This window comes from Corvus moneduloides, chromosome 1 (genome assembly GCF_009650955.1).
Source record: "Corvus moneduloides isolate bCorMon1 chromosome 1, bCorMon1.pri, whole genome shotgun sequence".
Lineage (NCBI taxonomy): Eukaryota > Metazoa > Chordata > Aves > Passeriformes > Corvidae > Corvus > Corvus moneduloides.
The window spans coordinates 55,877,520-55,896,823 of record NC_045476.1 but is presented as its reverse complement, the minus strand read 5'-3'; the positions used below and the strand labels follow the sequence as shown (position 1 = coordinate 55,896,823).

General features: G+C 38.0%; 1 protein-coding gene across 1 annotated transcript; it reads left to right on the top strand.

Annotated features, from left to right (window-relative positions):
* The first annotated feature begins 343 nt into the window (after positions 1-343).
* Positions 344-19,240, top strand: LRRC72 (leucine rich repeat containing 72). Its single transcript, XM_032110540.1, has 9 exons — positions 344-416; positions 2,386-2,459; positions 5,790-5,859; positions 8,332-8,413; positions 9,646-9,759; positions 13,984-14,073; positions 15,993-16,157; positions 17,361-17,388; positions 18,865-19,240. The coding sequence occupies exons 2-9, from the start codon at positions 2,428-2,430 to the stop codon at positions 19,028-19,030; spliced, it is 747 nt and encodes a 248-aa protein (XP_031966431.1). The 5' UTR covers positions 344-416; positions 2,386-2,427; the 3' UTR covers positions 19,031-19,240.
* The last annotated feature ends 64 nt before the right edge of the window (positions 19,241-19,304 follow it).

Here is a 19,304-nt window from a genome sequence, read left to right as displayed (position 1 = left end):
GAGACATCCCAGAGACATCAGAGGTCTCTCTCAGCTCCCCTTAGCCATTGCCCACCGGGGTCTCCTGCTGACCCACCCAGCACCCCTCCCCGAGTCCTGGCTCCCAGTGTGGGCACCCCTCGCTCGCCATCAAACTCCGTCCCCAGCATGAAGCCCTGTCTCGATTCACACCCAGGCTGGGGCTCCCATTTCAGTGTTACTCCATTTCTACTGCACCCAGCTCTGGGATCCTCAGTTCAGGAAGGACATTGAGGTGCTGGAGCATGTCCGCAGAAGGGCAAGTGTGATGGCGAAGGGTCTGGAGCCCAAGTCCTGTAATGAGTGGCTGAGGGAGCGGCGGGTGTTTAGCCTGGAGTAAAGGAGGCTCAGGGGTGACCTTACTGCTCCCTACACTGCCTGACAGGGGGGCGTACCAGGTGAGTCTCTTCTCCCACGCAACCAGCAACAGCACCAGAGGACATAGTGTCAAGCTGTGCCACAGGAAGAAATAGTTTCTTCACAAAAAGGGTGTTTAGACGTTGGAATGGCCTGCCCGGGGAAGCGGTGGAGTCACTGCCCCTGGAAATGTTTAAGGAAACACTAGATGTGGCACTCAGTGGCATGGTCTAGTTGAAGTGGTGGTGATCAGTCATAGGTTGGACTTGACGATCTCAGAGGTATTTTCCCAAACTGATTCCCTGATTCTAGAGGCACGCTGGAGGTCCTGGCCCAACAGCCCGGCCCGCGGCTCGCGACCGTCCCCCGCGGCCGCCCACAGCGGGTCTCTAAGATGGCGGCGGCCGCCACCGCCGGCGGGCAGGTGAGCGCGCGGGCCTCGCCCCCCGGCCCGCCCCGGCCGCGCTGCTCCCCGCTCGGAGCGGCGGCACCCCCCGCCGGGGCTCCTCGTACCCGTACGGCCCCAGCGCCCTCGGCCTCGACCTCTCGCTGTGCTGTGCTGTGCTGTGCTAGGGAGGGCTCGGCAGCGCCACCGCACCCCGAGGCGCGGCGCGCTCCGTCCTCCCGCGGCGGCGGAAGGCGCTCGGCTCCCCCACACGGACCCGGGGCGGCAGCGAGCGGCTTGGATCCTCCGAGAGAGCCGGGGCAGCCTTTCCTAGGCAGCGGCTGAGCACACGTGGGCCCCGCTGGGGCCGCGCGGTGCGGCGGCGGAGAGCCGGGGCTGACAGGGAAGGGGGGCTCCAGGGTGGGGAGAGCATGAGATCCCGCATAACGGAGGGTGCGAAATACAAGTATTTGAGCACAGCCTTCCTGAGTGTGGAACGCGACACCCGGGATTGGTGCTCTCTGCAGTAGGTGTGTGCTCCCCGTTGTCACATCCGCACTCCCCATTGGTGTGTCCCGCAGTGCCGGAGCCTTACAGCGGCACGCTTGGGGTGTCTCACAGCTGCTTTTCTCCAGAGACCACTTGGTGTTCCATGGGCAGATTTTGCACGCGTAGAAAGACAACTATGGCCGTTTGTCCCAAATCTTTCCCCTACAGCTGCACTTGACAGCTGGCCATACCGAGTTCTGGGCAAATGGCAGCGTCCCACAGCCGCTGTGTGGAACAAGCAGCCCTGTGAGTGCCTGGCTGCCTCTGGTCAGAGTGACACAGGTCCCACACATTTGCAAGTTATTTTGTGTATGTTTAGTACACCCAGAACACGCTGGAGTGGTTGTGCAGCCAATACAGGCCACTCTTGACATGCCTGTCCGTGCTTCCAAGCCATTTTGTACGTGTAAAGTTGTATCAATTTTGTGTTTTAAACAATAGTGATCATAATGATAGCTCATCTGTTAAACCCATTTTTTCTGACACACATTTTAGTTTTTATCAGCCACTAGTAAGAGAGATCCATAATTCTTATGTTGGTGGATTTTGTTGGTCTTGCAAGTTATGACACATCACTAATATACTCTGAAAATAAAAATTGTTTGCATTTTTCAATGTTAAATGTACAAGCAGAGTTTTCTAGATGCGTAGCTTTAAAATGTCATGTGCACAGTTTTAAAGTAAAACTGCATAAAATAAAGTTGCAACTGTAATGCAAAGTAAGCAGTTGCCTTGTTCATCACGAGTACTGGGTTAGCTGACCTGAGTGAGAAGCCCATTGTCCAGTTAATGTACATTAATTTCTCATTTCATGTCTACCAACCATGATTCTCCACAGGAAAAAAAAAATAGTGTAAGTGTAGCCTAATCACTGGAGTATTTTTGTCAATATTAAATAGAGACTGGCATTTTTTACCTCTTTATCTCTCTTAGACTATGCTAACAGTTTGCAAGGTGCTGTGATACATATATTAATTTTGGTGTGCACATTAAACTCTAAGTTCACCTATGTTACAATGTAATGAATCCATAGTGGTGTAGTACATTATACTGACAAACGTCCTGTATACTGTCAGGCAATAGAAAACCAGCTGAAGATCTGTGGCTATAAGAGCAACATGGATGTCGTAGCACTGTATCTGGCTAGACAGTAAGTAAAATGTTTCTTGTTTTGACTTTTACTAAAGTTGAGCACACAGTAAATAGTAACCTTTCATAGTGCTTTCTGTATCAGGACCTCTCTGAACATTATGTATATGTGAAATGCTAGTAAATCATAGTCTTACGTAGTCCATACACGTTGTGAATGAAGAAATGGTGAGGATACACCGACACATAGCAGAACTGTGCTCACAGCTAACAGCCTCATCCTTAGATACACAGTCTGTCTCCAGCAACCCAGAGTTGCTTGAGGGTCTGTGAGTTCACAGAGTTGTACATGAATTTCTGCCATGGGGAGCAGAGGAGTGAGCCTTGATGGGCCGATCTCTGCCTGTTCTAACAGGCTTGTAAGGCTGGGTGGAAGGAGTATCAAGAAGGCAAACAAAAAAACACAGGACCTGCCCAGTCTAAGAACTGCCAAATTTCTGACCTCCCTGAAGAAATCTGTTACTGCAATGGCAAAACTCAGTGGTACCACCTTTGAAATGACCTGCATCTCTACTGCTAAGAACTGAAAAGAGGGCAGGGCAACATGAAGTGAATATAAGCACAAGAACGGTTATTTTGGGCTGATGAGAGAGCTGATCTCCTCTGAGAGTTTTATGAAACAGCTTGAGATGTGGGGCAGATGAGGAGAAGAAGACGTGCTAAGTGAAGGAAGGCAAAGCTTTCATGAACCTGTGGGTGATCTAGGTTGATAGAGGTGTATGCTGTAGTATGAACATGCTGAGAGGCTGCCATAGAGGGATGGATACATGACAGGACATACTTCAAAGTTTTGGGAAAGCGTGCTTTGAATTTCTGGCCAGGGCACAATTCCAAGTGTTGCATACCTGTCTGCAGCCTCACAACTGCATCCACTGCTCACATGGTTGATAGCATACAGAAAGAACTAATGTAGTTTAATAATTCAGGGACAAGGTTTTCAAGGTCTCTTGGTCCAAATGAGTGAAAAAAAAGAAAGGTGTTAAGGGATTTCAGTGTTGTCTAGTCTGTTTTTGATGGAAACCATATGGTCTTGGAAATCTAAATGTGCTCACTAGTATGTTTGAATTTCTTATCCCATCTCCTGATTTACACCAAGAAAGTATTTGATAATTTGTGATGTAAAACATATAGTTACTGTCAAATTTTTTAAGATACGCATTTTAGAAAGAAGAAAATGTGTAAAATTTAAGGGAAAAGTTGAAATAATGAGATAATTAAAAGGTGCATATATACATACTTTCTAAACAATACAATTATTATACTGCATATGTAAAGAATTAAGTCTGTGTATACAGTCTTAATTGGCATATTTTCTGTTCTTAAATGCTTGAATGTGTGCCCTCACTGGCTTTGAAATATTTTTTTTGCTATAGAATAAAAAGAAATGTTCACATGGTAGATACAGAAGTGATCTGTCTGCCCATGAAACCATTTTGATAAAGATGATGCAAGATGGATTCTCTGATGATTGGATAGAAGTGAACTCCTTTTATTCTGTATCAGTTTATATAAACTTGAACCTCATCCAAGCTCAGTATCAGATCATGCCTCCTTTACTGTTGGTTTGACATATTTTTCTGCTAGCTGAAATAAGAATATGGAAACAAATAATTATAGTCAATCAAATGAGAGAGAATGAGTTACTATTAAAGGGACATGAAACAATGCATTTTGGATACTGAAAGCTGTCCTCCCAGGGAAACTGATTAACTTAGCAGTAGGTAGAAAGAGAGTGCTGCAGGCCAAAAAGGATCAGTTTATAAAAGACATACAAAGTCTGGAAGGCATCTAGAAAAGGACAGGCTCTTCTAAAATGTTGGAGGAATTAAGCTCTACCTGGGGCAAATTAGATGCCTTAATATAAAAAAAGCGCCACAAACAACAAACCAGATTGAGGCTTGGAGATAGTGAAGATGAGGCTGTTACTAGACAGGGAGTAAAGCCAATTAAATGTAAATCTGTAAACTAGTTGTAGAGTGGCAGTGACCAAGAATGTCAGAAATTTTGTCTTTGCTACCTGAAATGTAGTTCAGGGGTGCACAGGAGAATCAGATAGGAGCTCTGTGTGTCCTGTCAACAGCCATCTGCTTGTCCTTGCTACTTGCAGTGGTGTCTTTTTCTGTTCGTTGTGATAATAGACACATTAAGTTAGTTTTTATGGCTTATCTGAGAAAGCCAAATAAACAATTTAACAAAGTAACAACATGAGAGATAATCTGATTTTCAGTAATACAAGGGACTAAAAGTATAGCACCTCAACTTTGTAGAGTTTGCTCTTGACTGACTTTCATTTCCAAATGCAAGATGAGAAAAGGCATCCACCCACCCTCCCTTTGTCTGTACCTGGAGGGTGTGTTGGGAAAAAAAACCCCAACAAATAAAATGACAACATGGAAAGATAGAGACCAGGTTTCAAAGTTGGAAAACAAACATGACTTTAGCCTGATGATATGAGGTTAGTTTTTTTCAGTCCTGTTACTTTCTGAAACACTGGCCTTAGTCTTGCAACACATTAAAATCCACAAGGAAATTTTTATTATGGCAATTAAAAATTGTCAAGTAAAGGTAATCTATAATTTTTCTAGGGGAAATTAAGAACATTTATTTAAAGCAATGAAAAATAAAGAAGAGCAATTAGTTAAAATTCCTTGGCACCTCACTAATATTTTGTGGTCAGTAGGTAATTTTTTATTTATAGTACACTAGCAAACTCAAAGTGCTAGATACACAATTAAAAAAATAAAACCGTACTAGCACATGGGAGATCATTTCAGCCTCAGTGGATGCAGTGGATGTGCTAAGTTTCTATGAGAACAGGACAGGAGTGGAAAAAGGGCAAAATATTTCACAATATGCACTAATATAAAAAATAATAAAAAATGCACATTGACATGTTTGATGTCTGTCTTCTGTTGGCTTCTCTGGCACTCTGGCTGGACAATCCCCACTGCACCTTCAAAGCAGTTTTCCTTTTAGCTTCATGTCCCCAGGGTGCCAAACTTCTCCTCCTGTGTTCTGAGCAGGATTTCTACAAACTGCAAAGTACATGTGACTCAGACTCATAACTTATGCTGTTATGGAAAAGCAATTAATGTATCACTTATTTTGTTCCTGTTTCTTTACCACCTGCTGCCTCGTTATGCTTGCAGGTGTGCAGAGTGCTTACACTGTCTCTGCCATCTTGTTCTTTTTGTCTTTATCTGCTATAAATTCTAGGGAAGTGTGCCTTTCTAGTTCTTGTATAATATTATTTATGAAAAATTAAAATATTTATAAAATTACTAAGCACTACTGATGTTAAATTTGTTACTCTTTTTTTTTTTTCCACCAGAGGACTAAGGAGTATCCCAAGTCTATCACAGTTTCCCAGATTAAGGTATTTGTGGATTAACAACAATAAGGTAATAAAATATTTCTTTAAAGAGCAGAACAATGCATCTATACTCTCTGACTTTTTTTTTTTCTAACACAGTATTATGTAATTGTCAAACTCATCAATTACTTTTAATTTCCAGGATAATTTAACTGTCAAATATAACAGATTTGAAGAAACCTTGTTTTTTTTAAATTACAGAGTATAAGCTAATGTATTTTCCTTTAGATTCACATCAGATTTATCAGTTCTGTGTATTTAAGAAGCAGAGGTTCTGTGCTAATTCCTCAGTTCCCAGTGTAGCTAGAGTGGGCAGTTCTTGGAACAGACCGAGGGGTGATGTGACTGTAGGACAGGAGTGGATTGCAGGAAATGCGTGGCTCTTCTTTGCCCTTGCAGACATGCACAGTTTATTTCCTGGCAGGCTGATGGTCGAGGTGAGGTTGCTTTTTGATGTCATGCACACAAGAGTGACATAAAACTCTGTGAAATGAGCTTCTCCCTGTGCACAGGAAGCAGCACTGCAGTTCTAGGGATGATGGGGTATCTGCTGCCCTTACACATTGTGTCACCTAAACTCGGTGTATTTAAGAGATTTCCAGACAAATGGGTAGAGTGTGACATTGGGCCACATTAATTTCTCTTGTTTCCCATGCAGTGTAAGGTCCTAAATCAGTTACACAAACCACGTGCCTCACTTTCTCCATCTGTGCAAATCTGGATCCTAGTGTTTTTCATATCCTCTATGGGTTTTAAGACAGTGCTCTGTCAAAATGTCCAGACAATACAGTTTCCAGTCAATTGTAAGCACATTTTGTCTGACACAAAATCATGTACTAGACAGTAGAATTGTCTGATTTAGAAATCTACATATTCATAGCCAACCATTACTAAATGGTTGAATTGAATCCAAACCCTCACCATTAGTCAATGGTAATAAAAAGCAAGAAAACTAATAAAACCCCATAAATATTTTTTACTGTACAGTAGTTTACATGACTTTCACAGTGAACCCAAATTCTTAAATCACCAGAATTGCTTGCTCAGGTAAGTAAGTAGATCTGTGAGCAGCAGAAAAAATAAATTTACATTCCATGTCACTTCAGAGCACATGTATATCTGCTGCCCCAGGCTAGCATCAGTTATATGGCATCTTATGTCCAATTCATCAAAAGATCTCTATTTATCCAACTATTTTCAAAAAAAGCAAAAGTATAGATATACTAAAATATTGAACTAAAATCACAGGTATAATAAGGCTTTTCCTTGTATAGATAAAGGACATTAAAGAAAAAGAAGAAATGGCCTGATGACTAAGCAGAACTGATCTTGCTGATCAAAAAGGTTAAATAAATTGGATTTTTGATCACTTTCCTACCTAAGCAGTAACAAAGAACATTCTTTTGTTGTTCTGTGTAACTTGTGTGGAGAAGTCACTCAGTGGCTTTTCATAGGAAAACCTTACTTAAATGCCTCAATAGGAGGAGCATATTTTTCTGTACTCAGTAATTTTATCAAAAAAAAAAAAAAGAGCAAACTTCAGATGATCCTGAAAACAAAACTTGCCAAAGATAGGGAAAACCACTGTACCAGGGAGTGGGAAAATTTCTGTCTTAATGCTCTTCCTTCCAGCTTTCAGGTACTGTTAATGCATAGAGCAAAGCACATTTATTTTGGAGTCAGTGGCAAAATTCAAGGACTGAAATAATTCCTTCCCTAACAAATTACTTCCCATGACAGAATTCAAAGAGTCAGGAATATCATTCTGTTTGTTGCTCTTGCATTTAAACCATGGCATAAAAACTTCCGCACCATTAGTGGTCCCAGTTCTCCGCGATTATAAAGGTCAGCTTGTTATCCCACTGCGGACACTTTACCTTGCACTGGAGTCAAGCAGTACTGGAATTGAGCTTCTCCAAGCAAGAAGGTGTGATTCCATAGGGACTGAAGATAGCTCTTTATTGGGAATACACCGCTACACATACTTACTTTTTTTTCTGTAACTCTAATTGATTCTCTAATATGATTAGATGACATTTCTGAAAAATTAGGACAAATTTGTGCTCTTTAAGCCTGCTAGTGAAAAAATAATTCAAAAGCAAGAGGCTTGGTTTATTCCAATTATATATTTTAGGAATATTTTTAAACCAACATAGAATTATTGTGCTCTACAAGGGTCTTCTCACAATAAAAATTATTTCAAATGTGGATAGAAGGAAAAGAGAATGTGGAGACCAGGGAATTTCAGAGAAATGTCCTTCCAAATACAAATGTTAAATCTGTATTTCAAAAAATTAGATAAGGCTGTACTGCTTGTATTTGATGTGTAATTAGTATTTCTAATGAAGGTTGAACTATCAAGAGAATCCTTAAACCAAGAGTCTTAAACAGAAATATAAGAAACTACTTGCGGTTAAACAGTTTTCAAGAGGCCACATTTATAATTCTCTGACACTGTATTTAGACTGACATATAACACTTTGCCTAACTCTGATTTCAGATCCAAGATTTAACCTTCTTGGTCAAAAACTATTGCTTGACTGAACTCTATCTCAACAATAATGAGCTGACAGATACAGCAGGTACCAATCTTCCATTTTTAGATTGTTGAGCAGAGGCCTATACTTTCTTTTCTCTGTATTGGCATTCAAATTCATAAAACTGGATGACAGGCAAGTAACTTATTGGTTGAAAGCTCCTATGTATGCATAATTAGAGTGTGTTAATTATTAGATATTTAATTTTTCCAGCATACTTGAGTGGCAATAAGGTGATATGTTTATTCTGGTATAAGGGACGAAATGTCATTTACTTTATGTCAGGCAATTGTGAAAAAATTTTTGATCTTACATGACCATATTTAATATTGAGAATTCATAACCAGAAGTATTTTGCAAAGTTACCGCCAAACTTGGTTCATTGTAAAAATGCATCTCTCTTATACTTCTGTTTCAGTTTTGCTTACCCTTGTAGATTGAAATGGCTTTACCAGACTTGTGAATTTGTGAATGAACAGACCAAAGCATAATAGATTTCTAAATATTTTAGACATTTTAAATGTTAACATTTTATTTTTCTCTGTCTCTGTAAAATGCTGGGATGAGAAATGATCTTGATTAGTTTCTGTGAAATTTTGAGCTAACTTTATCTTTGAAAGACATAAGCATGGATACAAGAGACAATACAGATGATAAAATATGGGTAAAGAGAAGGGTATCATTAGTAGAGAAATGTGGATAAAATACTGTATATAATTTGGAAAATGAGATGTCTAATCCTGATGTGTGATGATGTGAACATATAGTCTGGGTCGCAACAATATTTTGTAATGGCTTTTTAATACATCAGTAATTACTTGGAACTGAACTATTTTCTAAGGAATTCACTATTTATTATTTGTGAGGCAAAGGCGGTATGAGGGATATACTATTGTTTGTGAGGCAGAGGTAATATTAGGTCAAAGGTAAAAGGAAGTGAATTAATCAAATATTATAGGGATATAGGAGGAAGGAAGGGAGGCAGAAGAGAGGTTGCAGTTGCGGCTGATTTGTTGATGCAAGGGTGATGTGGACAAATGGAAAGAATTGAAATGAAAAAAAGTTAGGCATGTGTTTAAAGGATGTGACTAGAAAGGTGAAAAGGACATTGAAATCTCTAATTTATTGTTTTAATTAATATCTCATGCAATGTGTTACCAAAAGACAGGCATAGATAGATAACTAAAATATCAAATTTGGTGTACAGCATAGCAAAATAATGTTCTAGTAAAGGCAGAGGTGGTGACAATCATTAATTATTTTTCATTTTATTTCAGGTGCTCTGAAACACTTACGTTCATTGCAGATTCTGTTTCTTCACAACAACGAGTTAAAAAAACTTGGCAAAACAGTGAAGGAATTGAAAGGAATGATAAGCTTGCAGACTCTAAGTAATATCTTCCTTTTATTTTGCAGAACAGCAGTAGTAGCTTTCTAGTTTCTTATCAGGATATTTCTTGTCTGTTTCCGCTCATTTGCTAATAGCTTTTGAGGCTAATTATCAATTTAAACCAAATTTGACAGAATAAAGAGATGTCTAAGACATGAAAATTCCACAAAGAGTACCTCAACTGAGGAAAAACTGCTAAGTGAGTTCAGAAGTGAACTTTTTGGCTGCTGGCTAGCCAGTATCTTGGATGAGTAGCTTGGAGGGTGTCTAAGCAGTTTACAGCTGCCTCTTTGTAATGGAATACAGGAGTACAGTGAGATTATCATAGAGGTGAAAGGAGTTGAAAAATGGGTGTTATTGCTGTGGGGAGTGTGAGTGATAGGTTATAGAACCCAAATTCCTGCCTCATTAATTCTCTTGCTTATAGAACTTCCTATCTGCATCTTTTTGGCAGACTGTATTTCTAGAGCCTAAGAATAAATACACTTTAGGTATTATTCATAACAATGTCTGTTAAGGAGCATACACTAGCTGGAAATGGAAATTTCAAATGAAGTTATACAAGACACTGTTGGCACCACTAAGTTGCAATGTAAGAAGTAGCCTCCAGGGAAGGTAGGATATATGCTATTAAGATACTGAAAGTGAAAGTATAAGCAGTCTTTTTCCATGATTCCTAAAGGAATGTCAACATATGCCATGCCAGATGCTTGCAAAGAAGAAAACAGGAAACAAGTTTTGTGCCTTAGTGACATGGTTAAGGAGGTGAATGTCAGAATGTCACCAGGCCGTAACACCTCCTTAAGCATTCAGAAAACTGAATGTCTGATTGTGGGAAAGGAAAATATGAATGGAAAAGCAAACTTTTAATTGAGCTTGACTTTGGGCCAAAACTAAAAAAACAAATCAAGTGTTTAGGAAGACAACATGCCAGCCAAACTACTGATATTTTTTTCATTATATGCAAGATAGAAAAATTAGTCCATATAAGAATTCAGTCGTTTGAAGTGATTAGGCAGAGTCTGGAAAGACATCCTATGTATGAATGGTGCAGTCACTTGATTTTAATGTTAGCTCTACAAATTAATAAGGAGCTTCAAGAAGCACAGGAAGTTTGTTGTACTTGTTGCAACCATCTGTGGGAAATACCTAGCAGATAGTTAAAGTGCTGCTGAGTTATTATGAATGGCAGTTACAAAGGCACGGTGAAAATTGGGTGCAAATTGGACTGGCCACCACCATAGAAAAGGAAATGTTTGAAAGAACAATCAAACAATATATATAATATACTGATCTACCCTAATTAAAAAAAAAAAATGTTGTTTAGTTCAAAGATTTGTACAATACTATAGTAACCAGTGGAAGAAGCTTAACAACCTTAATAACCATAATTTTAAAGTCATTCTTTCTTGACCTTTGCAGTCATGAAAAAAATTGTCAGTGTGTTTGCTCCAAGGGGATTTCATAATAATGAGTTCTCAAATTAACAGGTCTCTATTGGTTTAATAAAATGCCCTGTCATATTTGAACTAAATTAAATCAGTAAATGACCAAAATAAATTTTAAAAGTCATATCCTATACATCATATTACTATATAATTTATCTGCCTTCTTGCAATATTAATAAATAATAAATGGGTGCAGAATTTGCACTGTGTAGCTTTGAAAAGGGCTGTGCACATAACTCACTTTTATAAAACAAAACCAGTGAGACTTCTCACTGTTATGAGGTAGATCTTTTTTATTGCCAAACAATCTGATTTTAAAAAAACCCCGCTTGCTAGCCTTCAACAGAGCTCCTGGATGCTTAACAGCATTTTATTGTTTTGTAGCTCTTGGGGACAATAGAACTATTAAAACACACTATTATTGTTCACTTCAGGAGTAGCATCCAGCTGCCAAAATGTTGCCAAAATTTCTCTTCCTGAAGGCTCTCTCATGATTTTAGCCACTGCCCTGCACTGGATGTGTAGCATAACAACCATCCTTCATCAGGTGTCTAGGGAAGACACTCAGCTTCAAAAGATTTACTGCACATGCTGCTCACAACTGCAGCCTTTTGGGAGATTCAGAGTGTTTCTTTATGGGCTCACCTTGTGCTCACATCTCCCTTTTGGAATCCAAGATTTTTGTTACGTACTCTGTAAATTGCCTCAACTGATTTATTGTCCACAGCTGATAACATCCTGCTGCTATACCTCAGAAAACTCTCTTGTTCACTCTGTTTCTGCCCCATGTGGCAGAGGCACACTGTTTTCCTACACTCCAGATAGAGAAAACAGACAAAACTGTGGAGGAAGAAAGCATTATCCTAATTTGTAGAACTAAAATTGCATGACCTTGACAAGAAAGTAGATAGCTCAGCCAGGAATTGATCCCAGATGTTTTGTAAAACAAAACCATCTTGATCTGTACAATGGTTGAATTTATTGTAAAAATAAGTAGTAGAAAAATTCACGTTCTCTAAAACAAACCTACAAATCAGTGTTGTTGAGCAGGGACGTAGTCCAAGCAGCATCTAGATTCACAAGTGTTTAATATCAGACCTGGTTTGTGCCTTGGAAAAATCTCTCTTGAATCATTATTCTATTCCACTACCAAACATAGCTGCTCTTAGAGATCTTTCTGAAACATTTTTCTCTTTGGAATGCTGTAGTATATTTTCTTGACTCAAAAACAGACTTATCAGATACATACGTAATATTCTTTCTGATTAACACTTTCTAGGAAAAAATAGATATATATTCCTTTGTTCAGTAAAAATAGAACTTTTGCTGCCACCATGTGGGTTTCTTACTAATTTTAAGTACATTGATTTAAAAAAAATTATTAAAGAATTAAAATTAAAAGTTTTCCTCTGCATACATGGGACAGGTGTTTTCTATGTAGGAAAATACATAGACAGGTTTATTCCAGCCCTGTTACTTCTCCAAAATATCTGCTAAATCCCATCAAGCACTGAGCTCTCTCAGCAGCCATACTTGTCCTGAACAACATGAAATTGCATCCTGTAGTTTACAAATCTGTGTGGAGTGTTTTCAGGCTTTTTTCTTCTACTGTCTCTTATTCAGTAATACCATCTTCCTCTGCCTAACTGCTAAAATGATATTATAACAGAATTTTTTACCCTAGAGCAAGTCCTAGCCACAGGCTCTCCCCAGAAAAACAGATTACTGTAGACTGTAGCAGAAGTTGTAAAAATTATTAATTTAAGATTTTTTTTCCCCCACTCTGATCTCAAGGTGACAGCCTCCTGATTTTTTTTACTGTCTTAGAAGAACAGTATTTGTATAAGGACATAAATAGCATTATTATGTTTTTTATTTAGAAAAGAAGCCCCACCCCACAACACTTGTTTGTTTATTAGCTGATCTGTGAATGAACCAGTTTCTATTTTAATCAGCCTCAGATATCACTGTCACTGAACCAACTGATTTGGCATGTGAGCTAGGCTAATGTTCCACACCTGGCAAAGCAGCAGCACAGGACTGATACCTGTCTCTGTGTTGCAAAGGTTTGGTTATACAGGTAATGTGAACCTGAACATGAACATTTTAGCCAAGTTGCTAATGGGCTTTTGAAGCTCGATATCTCAAGCCTCAAGGAAAGCTAGTGGGACACAGGGTGTCCGGAATTTAGGCCCTATGAAACATTTTTCTCTTAAGTTTCGTGAGTTCTCAAACTCATCATCTGTCAAAACATCAGAAGGCTTTGTATTTACATTTTATATTGTGTCTGTGGGATACAGCCTTTTATCAGCTCTGATAAAGTCTTAGATGTCCTAAAGCTCATCTGATATTAATAACTCCATCCTCCTACAAATGTTGTGTCTTACGTTTAAGCTGTCACACCTAAAAGATCATTGTTATTTAAAATAGGTACTACCTAACAATATGTGAGAAAATCAAAGGGAAACCCTTCAGTATTTTTTCTGTAGATCTTAAAAAATCAAAAAATACTTCAAAGGTTTGGAGTGCATGATGGCACCTTTACTCAGTTCTTGCCTGTGGTATTTTCCATACTCTGCAGTAAGTCAGTTCCTGTAGTCCATGTTTAGGTGAGTAATGAGACTGCTTTGTTTACCCAGAGTAAGAACAATTTGAATTTTATGTTTCGTACAAAATCTTTTGCTCCTAGTGACCTTTAATTTTCCTGCCTTGCAAAGTGCTTCTTTCACTGGGTTTGGTTTTTTGTGACATTGTTTTTTTCTGCATACATTTTGCAGACTTATTCCAAAACCCTCTGGCATATGATCCAGACTACCGGCTTTATGTGATATACTTCCTTCCTTCAGTTCAGCTCCTTGACAGGAAATGTAAGGGTTGCTTTCCTCTCTCACAAAGCATTGGCCATTGCTTTTGATTTTAACCAGTTTGAAAAAATAGGTGAAATTATCTTAGCTGTTCTTTTACATGCATTTGTTGATAGAGAAAAATGACTAATGAACAAGATACTCATATTTTGCAAGATTTGTCAAGCAAAAAGAGTTTGCATAGCATAAACACTTTGTAAAATGCTTTTGATTTCTTTTTCTTTTTAAATTGTTTAGGTTTTTCTTGTATCTTGGTCTATTTGGGTAAAGATAAAAGCCTGTGCTTAGAAACATGTACCTACCTCTGTGCATTCAGACTAGTATATATTAACATGGGTTATAAGCGTGCTTATTTAGGTATGGATAATATCCTGAGCTATCTATGTGTTTCTGTACATTTAAATATGTATATGAGCGTTTCTTGGTAAGGTAAATGCAGACTAAGCTTTCAAGTATAATAAATATTCACAAGTCATCAAGAGATCTTTCACAGCTTGTCTGCAGATTGTAAATTCTACAGAAAAGAAAATTTTCTTAAGAATAGCCAGATTTTAAATCAGTGAAGCCATAAACATGCCACAATGTACTCAGAAAATCAGCTTTGGTGATTTTTGTCTCTGGTGTTTGGAGAACTGTGTGACTGGCACGACTGAAAATTACTGGAGAGCACTGAGAAAATAGCTGATTCCTACTCAGCTCTAGCTTATAAGAGAGTAGCAAGGAAAAATCAGTGCCTTCTTGAAAAGGGACTGAGCAAGGCAGATGCAGGATATCTGCAGGTGCTGGGACTCTGTGCAGCTGTTGTGAAGGGAAGCTGATGGATGGGCCCCAGCAGGTGCCAGGGCTTGATGAGGAGTTGCTGGATCTCACCAGGTGCCCATTTGCTCACACAGTCATTTTGCACTGGTACCTCCACTCTCCTGAGTATTTGCTCTTGTGTTAAGAGTTGTGCTTAACACAGCTGTCAGGCTGTGTTACTGAATATCACTTTTTGACTGGGAAATGATGACTGAAGCTTAATGTGCTGAAAAATACGTGTTGCATTTACATGTCTAGAAACACTTCCATAAAACTTCCTGGACTTCATCTCCTAAATACAGTTCTACTGTAGTCAGTCCTGGATTAAGACTTGAAGCAGTAATTTGTGTCAAGCTGTATCCTGGACTTTCTATTTAGTGAACTATTTCTCTAAAACATTACAAAGCTTCTTCACCATCTGTAGAACATTACCAGAACATAGTCCTGGCTGTCTCCTTTACACAAGACATGTGCTCATGTTCTCTTACCTTCAGGCATGACTACTGCAGTTCCTTCCTAATTGGTCCCCTAGACACCATGACTCCAAAACTTCCCTGAACTGAAAATGCTTCTGCCAGTTACTTGTTCTAAAAGTTTAGCTCACTTCTGTTCCATAGCTGAAGTACTAGATTAGTATAGAGTTCATATATTTGAACCTACCATCCCCAATTTGATTTAACAGCCTCAAATTATTTGTTTAAAAATTAAAATTATTTCTTTTAAAGTGCGGAACAGGAAGAATTTAAGCTTTTCTTTTGATTGCACTCCTAGGGTTTTCTCTGTAATTGACCAATGGGAATTGAACTGGCCTTAAACCAGGACTTGTATTTACTATTCATAATCAAAATCTTTACTGACTTCTGCAGTAGGTCTCATTTAAGCAGCACGAAAAGTCTTGCTTTCTAGCAAGAAACTGCGCTCAGAAGAAAATATTTTATTGTACAGGGCTTCACCCTAAAGCCTTAGAAAATACCACTCCATGTTCCCATTTTGAATTGTTCTGAAATTGTGTCATTAACATCACTATTGTTAAAAAACTGCGCAGAAAATACATGAATAACCTTTTGTATGCAGCCTTTTCAATTGATAAAAGAAAATTAATTTTTTTATATCCCTTTTAACAGCAGTTACACAAAGAGAAAGGGAGTCAGCACTTCATCTCTATAACCCCAAAAGGGCTTGGGTCATGCAGTCAATAGCTTTTGGGAAGAGAGTAGATACATCCCTGGTGACTACGGTGAGATCTAGCAGATGCACTCAACCAGCCAGAAGACCAATAATGCCCTCAGGTATTTACAACACTGGAAGGAAAAGAATACATTTTTAGGTGATTTGAAACATTTTTTTCATTCATCTGATAAAATGTTATTGGTTTTAGTAATAAAATATAAATGCATCAAGAACTCAGCTAGTTTGCTTCATGAAGTAAGTAGTTGTAGCAGCAGCAGGCAACAAATGAATCCTTCCACTTGAGAGTATTGTGGCAGATAATTTCTAATCAAACACTGTAGTTACATTATTGTCTTTAAAGACACCTAAACAAAATTTTTTGTCAGTATGAGTCTTGTGTTTAGTTTTACCTTTATTTAAAACGTCTCAATACACTTCTGACTCTCAGCATCGTAGAGTTTTGATGCCCTCTAGTGCTTTTACAAGATAATCTCTTGAAAATATTTTCTTCTAGTGTTTTAAATGTTACATATCTTGCCTGGTTTTGTAAGCAGATTCCTCTTTATACTTTCCAAGCTGAGAATATTTTAATGATGTCTTATAATAGCATATAAGGCAGTTTTTAGAGTTCTTAAAACATTCAGATCTGGAAGCAAGAAAGCAGGTGAATACCACCTGGAACCACGAGACTTGTATCACAATCTAGAACAAACTTTGAAATTCCACCAATCTTGTCATCTTTTTTTATGTTTTAAAGATAAGAAAACCACCATTGTGCATAGATGACTGAAATAGTAGTATTTTAAATAGTGTAGATGGAAGTTTGGAAAGTAATCAAATACCTGCCAGTTTTTTTAAATGTATATATCACAATAGTAAAACTGAAAGCACTGTATTTAACAATGATTTTGAAGAGGTTGGGAAAAGGAGGATAGTTTAAGCATATTTAATAATTTTTTTTGCTGATGATGATCAAAGTGGGCTGACAGCTGTCTTTAGCTCTGCCCTGCAATCATGCACATATACAGTGGCATCATTATCTGTGAAAGAAAACATGGCTGTGTATGTCTACAGGAAATAAAACACAAGAAACTTAAAAACACTTAATGAAAATAAAATACAAGAAACTTAAGACTACATACACTTAAAACCCAACAAATACTTGCTTCCACAGTAATTTAATATTATCTTAAATATTTCAAATCATGTGCTAGTTTTCAATTAATTTGAACAAGCAATTTAAGATCAGGATAGTAATCAATCCTCAGCTATTCAAATTGGTGTACAGCCATTAACGTCATAATTTGAACTTTCTGTTATAGGTTGTGAATTTGGAAATAACACAAATAAGTAAGTACTGTTTTGGCTTTCTTCTTCCTTTTACATCTCTGAAGCATTTAATCTCCTCTTGCCATGCTTAAAAAATACCCTAACTAGAGAAAATGTCCAGTAAAAATGAGCTTTTGAAATAGTTTCAGGTCTTTGTATTTAATATAGCTGCAACTCTACACTAGGTTTGATGTCTAAAATTTAGTATTGAAAGGTATTCCACATTTGGAAATTGGTACATAAAAATGCCATTTATTTGTAAGATCAAATACTGATCACTAGAAAAAGCATGCTCAAAGTATTAAGAGCATCAGAATAGCTGTTCTGTATTATGTCCCAGAAAACATTCTCCTGACTGGCTGTTCAAAAATACACTCTCTGGAAAATATTATGACTTGTAGAATGAAACGTTTTTAGTCTGTACATGATGTTATTTTTATTCTGTTCAGTTTCAAAATCATAGAAATAAATGTAAAACTTTTATTTCTGTGTCTGGATTGAGACAGGAGAAAGGTTGCATTTTAATGTGACATTTTAGATGCACACTTTTTAATAAATCTACAAACTTTAGGTATCAGGCTTGGCTTTATTTTCTAGCTTTACACATGAAAAGATTTGAAAAATGCATTAAAGGAAATAATAAAACCCTACATGTGATATCCTTTAACAGTACTCGGAACACAGGTCTTTAAAATCAAGCTAATTTCTGTTGAAAAATTAATTCTTACCTGCCTTCAGTGGAGTTACCTGTCCTCATTGACAGAATGGATGTGCAGCTGCCTCGAGTCTTACTTACGGAAATGCTGAGGCTTTGCAAGGTGCCTTTTCGTGACAAAGAGCATTATACTCAGTGGAGATAGTCCTGTGGCTTACATGAGGTGTGTCACTACAGGGACATCTTTAAGAAAGGAGTTCTTACAAGATAGTTTTAATATTGTATCTGAGTTGGAAGGTTTTGGTTCCTTGTCAATCCTGCTTTGACACTGTGAGTCTGTTGCTTTTCTCTCCCAGACTGCAGCTGTGGCAGGATACATGAACACAAGCTCACAGGGATCTGGATTCAGAGCTTGGAGAATGGATATTTGCCTGAGGGCTAGTTAAGAGATCCACAGTGAAATAAATGTGCATTTAAATTAATGGGTATAAAATCACTTGAATCATGTCCATTGAACTAGAGCATTAAAAATATACAATTATAACTTTTGTGGGGGAAAACACTGAAAACAAAAACATTTTTAAGTCTACTATAAATGTATTTAAAATAATTTATAGCATGATTTTTTCAAATAGAATCCTATGACTCTGACCTATTCTCATTTTGTTTTGCTGTCTTAAATTTGGTAGAAGAAAACCTTCTGTAAATTTAAAATTTTTAAGTCCTCCCTCTTAGCGTCATCGTGACTGCTACTTTCACTTTCTACACAGTGTGTGTTGTAAATTAGTCCTGAAGTGGTTTGGAAATGTTCAGGTAATGGACTTGCTTTGTTCTTTTTGCAGAGTACCATTTGAGGACCCCAAAGATGCGGTTTTAGCACGGGCAACGACAAGATCTCTAATGGAATTTTCAGCTGTGGATTGGAACAAAGTAGCCACCTGTCAAGAAAGACGGCTTAAAAACAAAGCAGAAGAGCCCCTTGAGAAGCTGACAGTCCAGTTTAGATGAGAAAAAACCAATTTCTCTCACTAGTGTTAACCCCGTAAGTAGGTTAACATCTCAATAAAACAAGTACACAACAACATGCCTCTAATTAAGTGAATTTCCAGAAAAAAATTGTTAGTTTTTATACTACATATGTAGTATAGAGAGTGAAGAAATTAAGATAACAAATGATAAATAGTAGCAATGTTATAAAAAAAGTTGCTTGAAATGCAATTTACTGTAATTTTGTTATCAAAAAGTACTAAACTGCACACTGATTTTTAAGAAACTAAGGATA